General features: G+C 44.6%; 1 protein-coding gene across 2 annotated transcripts in view; it reads left to right on the forward strand.

Moving 5' to 3' along the window:
* Positions 1-12,557, forward strand: part of PGAP1 (post-GPI attachment to proteins inositol deacylase 1) — a 215,526-nt gene that overhangs the window by 21,290 nt on the left and 181,679 nt on the right. For both annotated transcript variants that reach the window (XM_033946396.1, XM_033946397.1), the window contains exons 3-4: positions 5,340-5,515; positions 6,428-6,599. In XM_033946396.1, the coding sequence (XP_033802287.1) occupies positions 5,340-5,515; positions 6,428-6,599 (348 nt within the window). The remainder of the gene's footprint in view (positions 1-5,339; positions 5,516-6,427; positions 6,600-12,557) is intronic.

Raw genomic sequence — 12,557 nt, forward strand, 5'->3', positions numbered from 1 at the left:
CCAGGGGTTTGCTCTTTCTCGCCCCTCCGCACCACAAGGTCCTCACCACGGACTCTTCCGAGTACGCTTGGGGGGCTCATCTGGACGGTCTACGGACTCAGGGTCTGTGGTCGACGGAAGACCGTCGCTGTCACATCAACCTGTTGGAGCTTCGGGCCATTTATTTGGCCGCTGTGGCTTTCCGCCATCTGCTTCAGGATCGTGTGGTCCTAGTCCGCACGGACAATCAGGTGGCAATGTATTATCTAAACAAGCAGGGAGGCACGGGGTCCTGGTCCCTGTGCAGGAGGCTCTTTGTCTTTGGGAGTGGGCAATTCGCCACAACATATTTACATAAAGGGGGAGCGGAACTGTCTGGCGGACAGGCTGAGCCACCTTCTGCAACCACACGAGTGGTCTCTTCATTCCCAGGTCTTGCGCCAGGTGCTCGAGCAGTGGGGGACTCCTCAGATAGATCTGTTCACTTCTCCCCTCAATCACAAACTGCCTCTCTTCTGTTCCTGGATGTTCTCCCCGAATCATCTCGAGGCGGTTGCCTTCCTCCTCGCTTGGGAGGGGAAGTTTCTTTATGCGTTTCTGCCGTTTCCTCTGCTCTTGAGGACACTAGTGCATCTCAAGTCTACACATGCCACCCTGATCCTGGTTGCTCCTCAGGGCCTCGGCAGCCGTGGTTCTCCCTGCTTCTTCAACTCGGTGTCAGGGAGCCTCTTCTTCTGCCTATTTTTCCCTCTCTGCTGTCTCAGAGTCGGGGTTCTCTATTGCATCCCAATCTGCAGTCTCTACATCTGATGGCTTGGTACCTTTCCACCTGACTTCTCTTCAGTTATCTCAGTCAGTCAGGGAGGTTTTGGAAGCTTCTCGTAAGGTTTCGACTAGACTCTGCTATTCTCAAAAGTGGACTAGATTCTCTTCCTGGTATTCGTCACATCATCTGGAACCCTTGTCGGCTCCTGTGTCCTCGGTTCTAGAATATTTACTTCATTTGTCTCAGTCTGGTCTTAAGACAAATTCTATTAGAGTGCACCTTAGTGCGATTGCTGCTTTTCATCGGCAGCTTGATGGGAAGTCCCTTTCTATCCATCCTTTGGTATCTCGCTTCATAAGGGGTCTCTTGAATGTCCATCCTCCCCTGGTGGTTTGGGATCTCAATGTAGTTCTGGCTCAACTTATGAAAGCTTCGTTTGAGCCCATGAATAAATCTCATCTGAAGTTCCTCACTTGGAAGGTGATCTTCCTGCTTGCGCTCACTTCTGCTCGAAGAGTTAGTGAGCTGCAGGCATTGGTAGCGGACCCGCCTTTTACTGTATTCCATCATGACAAGGTGGTTCTTCGCACTCATCCCAAGTTTTTGCCCTAGGTGGTGTCTGATTTTCATCTCAATCAGTCCATTGTTCTTCCGGTGTTTTTTCCCAAACCCCATTCTCATCCTGGGGAGGTGGCACTTCACACTCTTGACTGTAAGAGGGCGTTGGCTTTTTATCTTCAATGCACTCAATCTCATCGGAAGGTTCCTCAATTGTTTTTGTCCTTTGATCCTAATCGGTTGGGACGTCCTGTTTCCAAGCGCACCTTGTCCAACTGGTTGGCAGCTTGTATTTCCTTTTGCTACGCTCAGGCTGGTCTCGCGCTGCATGGTCGGGTTACGGGGCATAAGGTCAGTGCGATGGTGGCTTCTGTCGCTTTCCTCAGGTCAACCCTATCGAGGAGATTTGCAAAGCTGCCATTTGGTCTTCGGTTCACACTTTCACCTCACACTACTGCCTGGATACTCTGTCCAGGAGCGATGGCCGGTTTGTCCAGTCGGTTTTGCGTAATCTGTTTTCTTGAATTGCCAACTTCCCTCCGTCCCTTTTTGGTTAGCTTGGAGGTCACCCACATGTGAGAATATGCTGCCTGCTTGTCCTGGGATAAAGCACAGTTACTTACCGTAACAGGTGTTATCCAGGGACAGCAGGCAGATATTCTCGCAACCCTCCCGCCTCCCCGAAATTGGCTTCTTAGCTGGTTATCTGAACTGGAGACCATGAGGAGGAGATGCGCCCTCTAGTGGAGCAAGAAGGCACACATGCGTGGTGCAGCACAGCAAACTTGAATCTTCAATCAAGTTTGCTTGAAAAAGCTGTCCGTGTCGGGGCTCCGTAGATGACGTCACCCACATGTGAGAATAACTGCCTGGATAACACCTGTTATGGTAAGTAACTGTGCTATATATATATATATATATACAAACAAAACCCTAAGATGCAAGACTCTGCATGCAGTACAACTCCCAGAGAAATAGAAACAAATGCATTTCTTCCTGAACAGTGCAAAATATAGACAGCAGATGTAATTTCTCAAAACTGACACAATTCAATCACTAAATTGAAAATAAAATAATTTCCCCTACCTTTGTTGCCTGGTAATTTTGGTTTTCAAACCATCTTTCCCAGTCTCTAGCTACACTTCCTTCTTTCTGTGCTCTTAACTGTGTATCCAGAGCACCTTATCCATTTGCTGTTTTTCTCTCCTTCACTTTCTGCCATACATCCATCTTTATATATAATCAAAGAACACTACTCTGAATTATGCATTAATTGTTGTTTAACAGTGCTATACATATATGAAGATTAGCTCAGAGACATGGAGGGGTTCTTCAGAAGGAAAAAAAACCCCTGTACCACCTCACCACCCAATCATTGCTAAATCTTCCATACTTTTAAGCATAAGTTAGTGCCAAATTTGTGCCAAATCAATACCAAATTAGTTCAAAAAATCAAAAAGTTCAAAAACTCTTAAAGCATGGTTTCTTGGTTCCAACGTGAACACGTTTCGTGCTCTTGCTTCAGGAAACCAGCCGCACTGAACAGAATGTACTGGGCGGCAGTGGGTGGTTTAAATCTTTAAAGCAACTCATATATTCAAAGGACGCTCCTGCAAATTTCTTAAATAATTTAATTCATTAATAGTTAATGAGTACTTAGCTTAGTGGTCGCAATGCAGGGATATCAAGCCAACATGTTTCGCCTAATAAGGCTTTTTCAAGGCGGTAATCCCTTCCTGCTTACAGCTCCTGTTCTAGACCACAGCCATCATCCAAAGATACTGGACACTGTTTAACAGTAGGAACAGTTGCCTATTAGTATCTGTCGGTTAGATTTCTCAAAATAAGTCAGTTCTATTAAAACTTGAGTGCTTTTGCAAATTAATGTTAGTTTATAGCATTTTAGCATATAGGGTTTTAAGAACTGCAGCATCAACTTAAAGAAATGTTGCAGTATCTTCGGTCAAAAGTCACACAGCATAATTATACTGGACTGTGTCACTTAGCAACCAATATTTCTTCAAAAATGCTTAGAGTATGATTTCTTTTTGTGAGTTGTGTCTGGATTGTCATGGCACAGCATCCAGCAGTAGATGGCCATCATTCTCTCATTCCAGAAACCTTGGTAGCAACGTTCTATTAATTGAATGTCCTGGTGAAAACGTTCTCCTTGCTCATCACTCACCATACCAAGATTTTCCGGAAAAAAGTCAAGATGTGAGTGCAAAAAGTGTATTTTTAATGACATGCGACGGCCAAGTTTCTGATATGAGTCAAGGAGATTCTGAACTCCTTCCTTGTATGAAGGAGACTTATGGTTGCCCAGAAAGTTTTCCACTAACCACTTGAATGCCTCCCAAGCTTCAAGCTCAGCTTCTAAGAATGATTGCTTAAAATCTTCATCCTGCATAACGGACTTGATCTGTGGGCCTATAAATATCCCTTCCTTTAGTTTTGCAGTCCTGATTTTTGGAAATTTCTTAACAAGATATTGAAAACCTGGTGAGTTTGCTTTTCCCATGGCCTTGCTGAGACATGTGACCTTTGAGTATAGGATTGAATATGGAGAAGAAATATGTTTAAAGAGGCAATATGGCTACAATGCAAGGTGGCCTCTTTTCCAGATGAGTGCTGTTGTAACATAAGTAATAAAATTTAATGGTAAGAACAAGGGACACACACCTAGAAAAATGGGAATGGGGAAGCAATATTGATAAGTTAATTGAATATGAGTATTTATAATTTAACATTTTATGTGTATACATAAATGTATTGCCTAGCTTTAAGAGGGGGGGGGGGGCAACAAGCTAGGTATTCCATCTGACCATATAGTGAGCAACAGGCCAGGGCAATACAGTTTTATAGCCCACTGACTGACATTTTAGGGTAAAATGGAATAATCCACACTAGCTGTTTCTTACAACTAAATATAGCATTTATTAGTAAAAGTTTGGTGAAAGAAAGAAATAGCAGAGTATTTACAAAGAAAAGAAGCAATATATCACTGTGAAAAATTGGCTGCATCTTCTAGTCTCCATAAACAAAGACTGGGAAGCCCCAAAGCGTGGTCTGGCCGAAAGAGTTCACAGGAGGGCCCTGGGCAGTAGTGCACATATTCCACAGGTGAACTTCTGGCCAGGCACGTTGAGAGGATTGCTTTATACACACACACAGCACAAGATGGGACATGTTCCCAAAATATAAAACGGATACATGGTTTTTTTTATAAATGTAAGGTAAAAACAAGACATTCTCTGATAGAGGGGAAAAACAAGACATATTAGTATGTGAAAATTCTAGCCAATATGTTCAGTCTAAACAACAGATGTGTAGCCTCACAGATAAGAGTTCATTTCTCAGAAAACCCTAACAAGCACTGAAAAAGATAGTCGACCACACTTGCTGGATAGTGGCTACTTAGTATCAGAATATTCAATAACTTCAGCGGCGTTGCAACACAGAATGTTAAGCTCATTTATTTAAGTCAGCGCAGTACGCTATTTGTTACACCTCGTTTCCCTGATGAAGAAATGAAACAGGGCTCATTAGAAGAGGTGGCGCTGTAACTAAAGACAAGATAATTTTTTTTACTTTTTTGCCTTATAAGAAAAATTCATACAAAGAAAGAAAACTAATTTAAATAGAATATGAATAATTAGATAGTATAGCAACGAGTCCAATGAGGATTGTAGTGCAATCGTATTAGGCTACCTGATTGGCAGTCTGAAGACCCTTAAAAATTGCTATATGGTTATATTGATACATTGTTGTTTAAGTGATATTTGCAGCTACTGATAGTCGAGTCAGCAAAAACAATGACCCTCTCGCCATGTCTACCTGTGAACTATGCAGCTTATTACGCTATGCAATGATATCCTAATAGTATTAAGGCCCTATAATATATAGGCCCTGGGATAGGGCCCTAAGCTAAATACTGCACTACAGTAAAGGAGAAATCGTGTAAGTGTAAAATGTGTAAATTAAAACATCAAACTGTGCATCATTTAATCACTGAATCACTTTCTTTGCCCTTTAGTGCGCTCCCTGGGGTCTGTTGCCCTTAGAAAAGCCGAAAATATTGACTTGAAGTTCCACTTCAACTTCTTCAGTATCAGCTTTAGTGAGGAGCTGGTTGCACTGTATGGGGGCAGCTTACGAAAGCAGACTACATTTGTCTATGAGTGTGTCAAAGCCATCCTCCAGCTATATAAGGTAAGAAGTTCATATCTGTTTTGTTTTTACTCAGTTTTAAGAGCAGCTGTCAAGGGGCCCAATTAGTTTAAATGAGAGTGAAATATGACAGCTCATGTCAACTGTGTCTTGGTGTGTATTCTATTTCCAATAACCTGCATTTGTTATGTATGTTGCCAAGTTAGTTAACTCTTTGATAAATCAACTGCCCGATATTAACGCTATTTGGCTGACCAGGAACGGGTGCCTCCTTCCCTCACTATGCCACTGCCGGTGACCAGAACAAAACACATTTCTGTTTCAAAGTGTTTACTGCTATGTGATGGATGCATGCTATGTAGGTGTTCTAATCAGCCACGTTGCAGTGTCATTTTAAAAACATCATAAGAATTCTGTTTCTAAACTAAAACTGTATTTGTAGAAGTTCCAGCAAGAACTACTACTACTTATACTTATCATTTCTATAGTATTATGAGAAGTACGCAGCACTGTATATTAGAACATTCAAGACATGGTCCCTTTTCAGAAGAGCTTACAATCTACTTAACAGACAAACATGACAAGTAGAGGGTTGGGTAGCTCATCAGACATGAATTACATTACAGCGAGTGGGAGTTTGTATAAGTAGGGGGTACTGCATGTTTAGTGATAGTTCTGCTAGAGTAGATAGTGAAGAAGTTCACGCATTTTAATTTGTGCTTTTCTTACTTGTAGCTTCCATAGGGCTTTATTCAATAATAGAAAAAGTCTGTAGCTATATGCATATTTTTGATCTGTGAGCTAGATTAACTGGTGGCATATTGTGCATATCCTGAAAATTGGAGCTGTATGTGGTTTTCAAAGAGCAGATTTGCTTTCTCTATAGGCAAGTGCATGAAAATGTTATTTCCTGAGGTGACATACTGGGTTTTATATTTCTTTGCTTGTTTGCAGGGTCAAGATTTTCCCCCACACAATGTCGCAATAATTGCTCATTCCATGGGAGGTCTTGTTGCAAGAGCATTGTTCACCCTTAAAAACTTTAATCCACACTTGATAAGCCTGATTATAACACAAGCTACACCTCATGTTGCACCAGTGCTGCCTGTAGACAGGTTTATTATTGGTAAGTTGTAGTTTTTCAAGTTACCAGCATGTTATGTTGGTATCTAATAACAAAAGCACTTTGTAACAAACAATACAATTAAAAAACAAACTTAATATCATAGTGATTTTTATAATATCCTACTGTCTTATTTTTGCAAAATTGTTTTTTGCTTGTGCTCTTTACTTTTAAAATTTATTAGTGATACATCACTGCAATCATAGGAGCCAACTTTTCAAAATGCCCAATATCCTCCCTCCTCCAGCCAACACCAGAAAGGAAATAGTCTTACATTTTGTTGAACTTGAAGGTGTGGCGAACTCACCTCAAATTGGGATGATGCCACAAAAATCCAGCATTGAGAAGCATCAAACTCTTAGCTAACGACCACAGTATCCTGCAAGAACACGTTTAGAACCTGTAAACCAAGTTTGTCATGCTATTACAGAATTGAAAGAACTTAAAACAACAACCCTATTTATGAAGAGACAGCACTTCAGTAATTATCACACTGAGATCTAGAATACCTTTATGTGAAAAAATTATTTTAAATACAATATATAGAACCACCAAAATAAACCAAAATGACGCTGGATATAATTTATTTTCTCTTTTTTTTCTCTATTTATAGACGGGGACAAGCCTCAGAATATTGAGTATTAGATTTTCACCCAGTGTCATTTTGGTGGTTCTATATATTGTATTTAATTGATAGGTAACCATCAAGTTTTTTTTCTACTTTTGTTATAAAAAATTATTTTAGTAATAATCCATGAGTTACACAACAAGGGGGTAACTAGGAAAAGGCAACATCTTAAACACTGCAATGAGCACTAGAATATCAGTGCACCCATTGTAAAATTAACCAAACCAGATTAGTACTGCTTGATCCTGCACAGTCAATGCTAACAGAAAACCATGTGTTTTTCATTCATGCAGAACATAGATACACCCTCATCCACAATGGAATAAGTAATCATAAACTAAAATTAGAAATATGTAGACAAAAGTTAAACTGAACCACCAAGAACTCAGTGCAACACCACAGAAACAGAAATAGTTATGCATGTCCTCTAATACTGTGCAAAATATAGTAAAAAGATAGCAGATGTAAATTTGAAAAAATGTCAAATAACCACCACCTTACAAATTAAGAAACAGAAATAAAGTAAAAATTGGAAAATAAGATAATACTATTTTATTGGACTAGTACACTTTTCAATTAGCTTTCAGATGCCAAAACCACCACCTTCAGGTCAGTACAGTATAAGAATTTTTTTTCTTTATTGCTTTAGGATAAAGTGGTATTGTAGATGTGTTGATAAGCATTTATAAATAGAAAATGGAAATAAAGTGATCTTTTTATTAGACTAATTTTAATATACTGTATTTTTTTACTTACTTTCGGAGACCAAAACCCCCTTCCTCAGGTCAGGACAGGATGCCATAGCTGCAGTTTTTATACCTTTGTTGTCTCTGGTTTCTGCTTTCCTCATTTTCATTCTCTTCCTTCCTTTTCACTCTCTTCCTTCCTGCCCCCTCTTATTTTTACATGGTTCATTCCAGCTTCCCCCTCTGTCCATTTTTCTCTCTTCTTTCTCTTTCTTCCCTTTCCTCCCATACTCTGATATGTCTCTGGCTCACTGGTAGAACTGCTGCCTCTGCACCAAGAGGTTGTGAGTGCTGCTCCTTGTGACCCTGGGCAAGTCACTTAATTCTCCAGTGCCTACCGCTTTGAATGTCAGTCCCCATTCCCTTCCCTTCCTTACCTCACCCCACCCTATTCAGTGATTTGGCATCTCTCCCTCCCCCCCCCCCAACAGAGGCAGGACTTTGCAGCAGATCGAAAGCTTCTGGGACTACCAAAAGGCAGCATGTTCAGCTCATTAATGCTGCTGGTGGCCCAAAACTTGCAGGCTGCAGAATATAGAGACCAAACTCTGGACTAGAACACCCCCAATGAGCTGCACCTGGGATGAATTGCCCCCCTCCCCCTTGGTATGCACTATAGTAGTGGTGCATCTGCGGTCAGGTGAGTATTAGTAGTGGTGCGTCTACAGTCAGGTGAGATCCCAAAAATATTGGGGCAGCTCAGATACAGAGCTAGCACCTATGACTGCACTATGTATATACCTTCTTACAAAAAACTATAAAATAATGGAACAGTCAGAATAGTACAACAATATCAAAGATCACCAAGCGCTTTAACTGTTAAGTTACCCCTTTCCCTCCACTCCCTTCCAGTTGCAAATTAGCTAATAGAACTACTCGGTGATGAAAATAAATACATAGAAGCCAGGCCATACCTCCAAACAATAAATTAAAATAGTCATTTTTTATCATCCAAGCATAAAAAATGATTATCCCAGGACAAGCAGGCAGGTATTCTCAATAGTGGGTGACGTCATCCAACGGAGCCCCGATGCGGACATCTCACAAGCATACTTGCTTGTAGAAACTTTTAGAAGTTTCGAGTTGCCCACACCGTTCATGCGAGAGTGCCTTCCCGCCCGATGCACTGGGCGTGTCTCCTCAGTTCTTACTCTTCCGTGGAGCTGAGAAGTCCGTCTTCGACTCTCTGCGCGAAGTCCCTTCACTTGTGCCTTCTGTGTCCATGGTTTTGAGTTTTCTTTGCTCATTATCGTTGGTTCACGTTGCGTTTTCTTGTTTTTCAAAAAAAAAACAAACAAAAAAAAATTTCTTTCGATCATTCGACCGGGCAGGCCGCATGGCCGCGGCCCCGTGGCTTCGATCTTGCGGCGGAGCTTTTTTGGCCTATGTCCCGGCCTGTCACCGGTTTTAAAAAGTGTGTCAAGTGCCAGCGCGCGATTTTGTTGATGGATCTTCATCGACGCTGTCTTCAGTGTCTCGGGCCTCAACATTTCCCGAAATCGTGCCGGCCTTGCTCAACACTTACAGCACGTGCTTTTAAGCGTCGCTGCATTTTGTGGGAGTCGCTGTTCAGCATGGAGGCGTCCCCGGAGCTGCCCTCATCACAGAGCGCCACGCCTTCGACTTCCGCTTCAGCCTCGAGTCTGCTCAAGCCTGCCTCGTTCGTGCTGGCTTCGACTCAAGACGCCTGCTGCGGTGCCTTCCGCTGTCTCCTCGGGTCAGGTAACGCAGCCTCCCATTCCTCCAGTGGTGTTCAAGGTGCCCAAGGCTTCTAAGCCCAAGCCCCCTGGCGGCCGAGTTAGCGATGTCCGTGCTGGAGGTCCCATTGCGGATGCGAATCCCTCTTTGCCGGCTTCGTTCCATGCCATGATGGAGAAGCGATTTGTCGAGCTCTTTACTAAGATTGGGCCGACGCTTCTCTCCCAAATCCAGCCTGGGCATGCGGAAGCCTCCCGTGAGATCGAGCCGCCTCCGGTGCCTCCTCGACGCACACTCTCGCTGCTGGGAGCAGAGTCTCGGCGAGTGTCTGGTCTGGCTTCAGGGCATGCCTCGCAAGAAGCAGAGTCTTTGCCCATGCCACCTTTGGAACCGATACACTCGATGCATGGTGCTGAATCCTCCACCTTGCCTGGAGCGGAACCTTCCTCCTCGATGCCGAGAGGCTTCGTCTCAGCCTCCGCTGCTTCGATCCACAGCCTCCAGCCCCATCTACTCGATGGCTGCCTCATCTGGGCTTCTCTCGCCTCGACGCTCGAGGCCTGCTTCTAGACACAGTTTGGGTCGTCGCTCGAGACATTCATCGAGGCATTCTTCGAGGCATGCCTCGCCTTGTCGTAAGCAGCCCTTTAGGGAGTTTTCACCGAATTACTCGCCTCCTCCTCCTATGCTGGAACTCGAGGACATCGTGGGATCGTTCTCTCCATGCCGGTCCTCGGCCTCAGCAGATCAGGCCGCCTTGACTTCTTCGAGCCCGTCTCGAGGCCTGGCCCTGGCTGACCAGTTATGTTTCTCATCCTTCCTGCGGCAGATGGCAGTGGATCTGGATATCACCCTGGATTCGGGTTCCAATTTTTCTAAGGAGTATTTGGAGACGATGCATCTTTCCCAACCTCCTGCTGAGTCTCTCCGTCTACCTCTCCATAAGTTTCTGGACCAGCCTTTCATGAGATATTTCGAGACTCCTTACTCCATCCCCGCTGTCCCAGGGAAGTTGGATGCCAGGTACTGCATGATGCACCATAAGGGCTTCGACAGGGCGCAGCTCTCTCACCAGTCCCTCTTGGTTGAGTCCTCCTTGAAGCGGTCTCATCCCTCACAGGTGTATGCCTCCACTCCTCCTGGCCGGGAGGGCAGAACCATGGACAGATTTGGCAGGTGCATCTACCAGAACTCGATGATGGCTTCTCGAGTCCTGAATTATAGTTTTCATTTTGCGACCTACTTTGAGTTTTTTCTCTCCATTCTACAAAAGTTTTTGCCATATCTAGACTCTCAGGCTCGCTTCGAGTACTCGGAAGTCCTGGCGTTGTTGTCCCAACTCCGCCTGCAGTTGATGCAATCGTCTTACGACGCTTTTGAACTCTCGGCCAGAGCTGCTGCTTGTTTGGTGGCCATGAGACGCCTGGCGTGGCTCCGGACCATTAATATGGACCCGAATCTCCAGGACAGGCTGGTGAACGTTCCCTATGCGGGAGCAGACCTTTTCGAAGAGTCCATTGAGGCGGCGACGGAGAAGCTGTCGAAACATGAAAAGTCTTTTCAATCTATTCTCCGCCAGAAGCCCAAGCTTGCTATTACTCGTCCGTCTCGCCCGCCTATGATCTATCAGAGGCGCTACCCGCCGAAGCAGGCGCCCACCATCCGTCAGCCTGTGAAGAGGCAGCACCAGCAGAAGCCCCAACAAAAGCCTCAGTCTTCTGCTGTCCCCAAGGCTCCTCAGCCTTTTTGACTGTCTCATAGGGAGCATAACTTCTATCGTTCTGCTCTCCCCATTTTTTCCCATCGGAGGTCGTCTCCATCATTTTTACCATCGATGGACGACTATTATCACTGACCTCTGGGTCCTTTCCATCGTAAAAGATGGATACTCTCTTCAGTTCCATCAAGTTCCTCCGAAACATCCTCCAAGAGAGTATCCTTCCAACTTAACCCAGACCACCCTTCTTCTTCAGGAAGCTCAGGCTTTGCTCCGGCTTCGTGCCGTCGAGCCGGTCCCTGTGGACCAACTGAACAAGGGTTTTTACTCCCAGTACTTCCTTGTTCCGAAGAAGACGGGCAATCTGCGTCCTATTTTGGACCTCGGGGTACTCAACAAGTTTCTGGTCAGGGAGAAGTTTCGCATGTTGACCCTGGCTTCTCTCTATCCCCTCCTCGAGCAGAACGACTGGTTATGCTCTCGATCTCAAGGAGGCCTACACTCATATTCCCATCCATCCGGCCTCCCGTCAATACCTCAGATTTCGAGTGGGACATCTTCATCTTCAATACAGAGTGCTCCCTTTCGGCCTAGCTTCGTCACCCAGAGTCTTCACCAAGTGCCTGGTTGTAGTGGCCGCAGCACTCAGGAACCATGGTCTTCAGGTGTTTCCCTACCTCGACGACTGGCTCATCAAGGATTCCATGTCTCAGGGTGTCGTCCAGGCAACCCAGAGGACGATCTGGTTCCTGCAGAGTCTGGTATTCGAGATCAACTTTCCCAAATCCCATCTACAACCTTCCCAGACTCTTCCCTTCATCGGAGCTGTTCTGGATACTATTCAACTCAGAGTGTTCCTTCCTCCTCAACGCCTGGCGGCTCTTCTTCATCTTTGTCACTCGGTCTCCTCTCGCCCGTCCATCTCGGCGAGACACATGATGATGCTTCTGGGCCACATGGCCTCTACAGTACACGTGACTCCTTTTGCCAGACTTCACCTGCAGATTCCTCAGTGGACCCTGGCGTCTCAATAGTTGCAGATCTCCGACCCTCTGACTCGACACATTCAGGTCACTCCTGTTCTGCTACAGTCGCTTCGCTGGTGGATGCTCTCTTCCAATCTCTCCAGAGGTTTGCTGTTTCACATGCCTCCCCATCAGAAGGTCCTCATG

Source organism: Geotrypetes seraphini, chromosome 5 (genome assembly GCF_902459505.1).
Source record: "Geotrypetes seraphini chromosome 5, aGeoSer1.1, whole genome shotgun sequence".
NCBI lineage: Eukaryota > Metazoa > Chordata > Amphibia > Gymnophiona > Dermophiidae > Geotrypetes > Geotrypetes seraphini.